The sequence below is a fragment of the Lathyrus oleraceus genome, chromosome 3 (genome assembly GCF_024323335.1).
Source record: "Lathyrus oleraceus cultivar Zhongwan6 chromosome 3, CAAS_Psat_ZW6_1.0, whole genome shotgun sequence".
Lineage (NCBI taxonomy): Eukaryota > Viridiplantae > Streptophyta > Magnoliopsida > Fabales > Fabaceae > Lathyrus > Lathyrus oleraceus.
In genome coordinates this window covers 96374565-96380942 of record NC_066581.1, presented here as the reverse complement: position 1 = coordinate 96380942, position 6378 = coordinate 96374565, and the positions used below count along the sequence as shown (strand labels likewise).

At 34.1% G+C, this 6378-nt stretch overlaps 1 protein-coding gene across 1 annotated transcript; it reads right to left on the bottom strand.

The window, feature by feature from the left end:
* Positions 1 to 354: 354 nt before the first annotated feature.
* On the bottom strand, positions 355 to 1560 carry LOC127125579 (NDR1/HIN1-like protein 1). Its single transcript, XM_051054356.1, has one exon. It carries the CDS (start codon positions 1284 to 1286, stop codon positions 654 to 656), a length of 633 nt encoding a protein of 210 aa, XP_050910313.1. The 5' UTR covers positions 1287 to 1560; the 3' UTR covers positions 355 to 653.
* Between the last annotated feature and the right edge of the window lie 4818 nt (positions 1561 to 6378).

Below are 6378 nucleotides of genomic sequence, written 5' to 3'. Positions count from 1 at the left end.
ATACTATTCCTTTCTAAAAATATGTCACTTCACACGAGAAGCAATTCAGTCCAATTCAATGACACACTTAAATGCATAAATATTTTAGTTTCATTTAATTATGTATACACTCTTAATTATTGATCCAATAATATACTAGTACTACATGTGGCTGAAAATATAGGCAAGTATATACACATGCCTAAGTAAGCATAACCAATAAAAAGGAAACAAAAGGAGAATGATTCAAAGCCAAATAAAAAGTAAGAAATGAATCATCCATTACACATATTCATGAATATTCTAAAGAAAAGAAGAAAGCAAAATAAAATAACACTATCAATAGATGCTTCATTCATACATCTTCTATCCAAATTGACACAAAAAAAAATATTTTTTATTGATGTATTGATTCAGCTCAAATGATAATATTACAACTAATTAACAACACATATTACAAATTTTCTATATCTCCCCCATCAGCTTCTCATATAGCTCCAAGTACATTTTTATTCTAAAATAACCTTAATTATAATATAACATTAAATAATAACAATTTTAAATGTACAATTTTAAATACCGTGGAAGAAAATATAACCAAAAAGATCGTTAAACAGCGGAAGAAGTGAAATGCAATATATTAACGGCGTTGACTGAACGATGTCGCTTTACCGTTAAATGCTAACGGTGCACCGTTGAACAATCTGATACTTAACGGCGCCGCTATCACCGACGGAAATTCCGTTACTCTGAGGACCGAAGGTAATAAAAGCAGGACACCGAACAAAAACATGGTAATGACCGGAGATGAAAGCACCAACTTTCCACCTAACTCTACCGTCAAGTTTAACGACAACAAGAACGTTGCCGTTAGTCTGATCTTGACTAAGAGTAACGAAGTTATAAGGAGCAACCGGGACGTTGGTTCCGTAAACAAACGGCGACCAAACGTCAACGTCTTTGTGACCCTGGTACGACGGAGGTATGGCGGTTCTGTAAGTGATTTGCTGGCTCCGGTAAGTGACGTACGCGTCTAGACGATCGTAGTAGACACCGATTTTGTCGTTTGGGTTACGAGAAGAGACGGTGACTTGGAAATTTGAGGTGAGGAAATTTGGAACGGTGGCGTTGAAAGCGTAGACGGTGACGTCTTGGAGGATGAAAGATGGTTTGGAAGGTTTTAGGATTGCCCAGGTGATTAGGATTGTGAGGAGGACGATGAAGAGGAAGATTACGATTCCCCAGAAGATTTTTCTGAAGCGTTTGTGTTTCTTTCCTTTGTGGTGGTTGCACTCTTTTACCGACATGTTTTGAGGTGGAGAAGGTTGTTGTTTTGTTGGGTGAAGGTTTGGAGAAAATAAGGTTTGAGGTTTTTTTTTTGTGTGTGAAAGAAGTGAGAAATGGTTTGAGTGATGGTGTGAGAGAGAGTGGTTTTTGTTGAGAATAATTAGAAGGTGGAGATGGGTTGGAAGGTTATCGCTTTCAAGGTGCTATAGTTTGTTAATAAATAATAGTGATGATGATGTGTTTGAAAAGATGTGATAAGATTATGTTACATGTAGAAGAACATGCATATTATATTGATATGAATGTTAGCTAGTTCACAATAACTATATAGTTTTCTTATTTTGCAAATTAACGGTAATTTATCGTATTTTCCTACAAATATATTGTGATATTATATATGCATTATTATGTATAAGTTGTTGGTTAATATTAATGTCTTTGTTTTGAATTTCCATTTTTTTATAATTATTTTTTAAAGCAAAATTGTATTTAATGAAAGAGTATCATGTGTTCGATATTTTTTAAAGCAAAATTGTATTTAAAAAAAGAGTGTCATGTCTTGAGATATAATATAATATAAATTGGGTGTGACCGAAATCTAAAGATAATTAGGATTTAGGGTTGTTATATTTGTTATTTAGTAGTCAAATCATGTGGTTGTATATAAATAGATACTTTATAATTCAGTTTTGTATCACAATCATTTTTCGATAATAGTAATTCTTATTTCCTTATTCTCTCTCTTTCTCTCCTTATTAAAAAAATTTCACTCACTAACAAATTGGTATGAGCTGATCTTCTTGTTCCATGCTCTAGATGTATGCTTGAGACCATAAAGCGCTTTGTGCAGCTTGTATCTTCCTCTTGAATCACAAACCCAAGAGATTGTGTGACATATACCTCTTCATCTAGAGGACCATTCAAAAATGTTGATTTCACATCTAGGTGAAATGTCAACCAACCTTGAGTGCATGCCAAAGCGGCGACTAGTCGAACAGTCTCCAATCTTGCTACTAATGTGTATACTTTAGAATAGTCGACACGTTCTCTCTAAAGAAAACCTCGAGCTACCAATCTCATGGTGTTCGAGAAAGCAACATGTGGTGGCATTGTCATTGTGTGAGGATGCATATATAGCAAGATCTCATGTTGCGTGTCAAGAAATTTGGATCAGATTTGTGCTTCAACAGAAGGAGGTCGAAGTGAAGAAACATCTGGTGCTGCAAATCAACAACAAGTCAGGCATAAATCTTACGAAGAATCCAATTTTGCGTGAAAGGAGTAAGCATATTGAGGCAAGATTCCATTTCCTTGGGGAAAAGGTAAATCGAGGTGAACTTGAAGTAAGTCATTGCTCAAGTGAATCACAGTTGGCCGACATTTTCACCAAAGGATTGGAGATCGACAAGTTCTTGAATTTGAGAAAGAAATTGAAAATAATTCAGATCGACTATAATTAGCGTTGTTCGACAACTTGGATTATAGGGGGGTATGTCGAGATATAATATAATTCAAATTGTGTGTGGCTCAAGCCCAAAGATAATTAGGATTTAGAGTTGTTATATTTGTTACTCAGTAGTCAAGTCATGTAGTTATATATAAATAGATACTTTGTAATTCATTTTTGTATCACAATCATTCTTCAATAATAGTAATCATTATTTCCTTTTTCTCTCTCTTTCTCTCCTCACTAAAAGTGTTTCACGCACTAACACGATGGCTATTCAACCATTCATATACTATATAGATCATTTAATTTAGATGGTGGACTGCTAGAGCAACAACAAAATAACATCAACCAAACAGGAATTAACAAAAACTCTAAATATTTTGAAATGCATTACATTCACTACAATATATTACATATCTTACCACGATTGGGAGAAAGATTCTACTACGGACGATGGTCTGTAGTAAGGTAGTGTGTAGTTGTATGTGCCCTCTTTACAACCATATGCTAGTAACCTTGGTAAAAAGACAGTAGCGCGTAACATACCACAAAAGGGCAAGGTTAAGGGTTCGATACTCAGCACTTGCATTTTTTGCAGATTTCAATATATTTTACCACAATTCTAGAATTCAACCGTAGTGAAATATTTAGCGCACAATATTTCACCATAGTCCTTGATTCCAACTGTAGTGATATGTTTACTTGAGTTTATTATAACTTATGTGGAATTCTTATTTTACCAACTACCTACTAAAAATAAAAACCTTTCAATATGATTTAGAAAGTTATAATATGAGATGTTAAATTATATTAGAGAACAAGTTACACTAATCAATGTTGTACAAGCTTTCTACAATCCATTATCCTCATTTTGCTCTTTTACGGTTAGATCTTGTTTCAATATTTTTAGAACTTCAACTACCCCTTCGTTCACCTCTTGTAAAATATTATTTACTTTGCAAACAAAATTAGTAGAATAAATTACACTAATCAATGTGAAGAGAAAGTGAAAGAAATGAGTTTTGTGAAACACATCTCTTGATCCATAAGAGATGAAGAAGATATGTTGGAGTTTTGTGAAGAAGTGCTATGAAACCGTTCATGGAGTAACGATAAAGCGTGGGAGAGTATTAAGGTTTTTTTTTAGAAAGACGGTTGTGTTATGTCCTAAAAGAGCGAACTTTTGCTTAAATATATGTTATACTTTTCACCACGATTGATATAAATGACTGTAATTAAATGTATGTACATTTCACAATGGTTGTTATTTTAGACTTTGGTGAAAGCCATGATGGGGGATTGGAGGAATGTAAGTTTTGTCAGAGTATGAGGTATTTAGTTCGTAATAAAGGCGTTAATTGAAAGCAAAAATGAGTTGTAGTGAAATTCATGTTCTATCTGCCAATAATACCTAGATTGCAAAGAATGTTTGCGTCAATTCATAGTGCAAGACAAATGACATGGCATGATACAAATACAAGTAGTTTTGGCATGATGCAACATCCATCTGATGGCGAGGCATGGAAACACTTTGATAGAGTACATCCAGATTTTGCAGCAAAACCCAGAAATGTCAGGGTTGGATTATGCTCTGATGGTTTTACTCTGTATATTCAATAGTCAATAATTGCATATTCTTGTTGGCTAGTTATTATTACCCCGTACAATATCCCTCATGAGATGTGCATGGTGAAACCTTACATGTTTTTGATATGCCTCATTCCAGGACCATCGAGTCCAAAGGCGGGAATATATGTTTAATTACAACCTTTAATTGACGATCTGAAGAGTTTGTGGATTGGAGAATGGACTTATGATGTGTCTCGTAAATAAAACTTCAATATGCAAGCAACTTTGATGTGGACAATGAACAATTTTCCTGCACATGGCGTGTTGTCTAGTTGGGGTACACATGGGAAAATGGGATGTCCACATTGCATGGGACACATAAAAGCGTTTACTTTGAAAATATGTGGGAAAAGTTCATGGTTTGACTGTCACCGTAGGTTTTTACCTATAAACCATGTTTTTAGAAAAAAATAAGAATTCTTTTAGAAAAGGAAAAAAAAGTAACAGATCTTCCTCCCCCTCGTATGTCATCAACTGAAGTATGGAATAGTGCTTGTTACCTACCAAAATTCAAAGATAATGGTAAAGCATGCAGAATTCAAGGATATGGGGACACACATAATTGGACAAAAAGAAGTATTTTTTGGGACCTCCCATATTGGAAGGATAATTTGTTGCGACATAATCTTGATGTTATGCATATTGAGAAGAATTTTTTTGATAATGTATTTAACACAATGATAGATGTCCAAGACAAGACAAAAGATAATGAGAAGGCTAGAAAGGACTTGAAACTTTTGTGTAATCGAAAATACTTGGAGTTGAAACCTTAACCAAATGGAAAATTGTTAAAACTCAAGGCTTGTTACACTCTTATTTCCTAAGAAGCAAAACCTTATGTCGGTGGTTAAATAAGTTGAGGATGTTTGATGGTTATTCTTCTAACTTGGTAAGATGTGTTGATGCAAAAACTGGGAAGCTGCATGGAATGAAAAGTCATGATTGTCATGTTTTCATGGAACAATTGCTTCCAATTGCACTTAGTTCACTTCCCAAGAATGTTCTTAATCCACTAAATGAGATTAGTCAATTTTTTAAATACATTTATGCGTCAACTTTAAGAGTAGACGACATCATTAAAAATTGAACCAAGATATTCCTGTCATTCTCTGCAAGTTGGAGCAAATATTTCCACCAGGTTTCTTTTATTCTATGGAGCATCTCCTTATGCGTCTTGCTTATGAAGCTTACCTTGGTGGACCTATTCAATATAGATGGATGTATCCATTTGAATGATTCATGGGTGATTCAAAGTGATCAGTGAAAATAAGGGAAGAATTTAGGGATCAATATATGTGCATCACTTGCATCAAGAAATGTCACATTTTTCTCTCATTATTTCAATCATATCATGTTGACTCCGAGAATCATAAGGAACTAAGTTCAATTTAGTGAAAGAACTCAATTCACCTTATTATTTTTTGGTCGTCTTTCTAGAAAGACGAGTGTGCATTGACTATCTTTAAAAGAAATGCAATTTGTTCATGTTCATGTGCAGATTTATTGCGTTGAAGTTAAACCATATCTTGAGTAAGTATGTTAAATTAAGTATGTATTTATTTTTAGTTAAATATACTTGTCACCTTCTCTAACTAGATTTTTTTTTTTGAAATAGGGCATTTATTGCATACTATTTTCAAAGCACGAGTGAATAACCATCGAGTAGTTACACGCATGCCTATTTTACTTCATGGTTCAAGTAACAATTATCATGCATTGTTGCACCAAGTCCTGAAATATTCTATTTGAGAAGTTTGTTTAAAGACCCTTAGCAACGTGTAAGTGTTAGATGCCCAAAAGTGCTTATTTGAGCTATCAAATATGGGCATCTTTCACTCCATTTCCTTGCTAAAGTGTTCGAAACCATCTTTGTTTTGGATGAAATGCAATTCATTGATAAACGATCTTGGTACCTTTGATTTGTGTGTTATTGTGCAGGAAGTAGGCATGAAATAATAGAAAGTGAAGACACAAGAAATTTGGCAAAGGGATCAAATAAAACAAGCATTCATCAGCTTGCTCGCTAGGCGAGG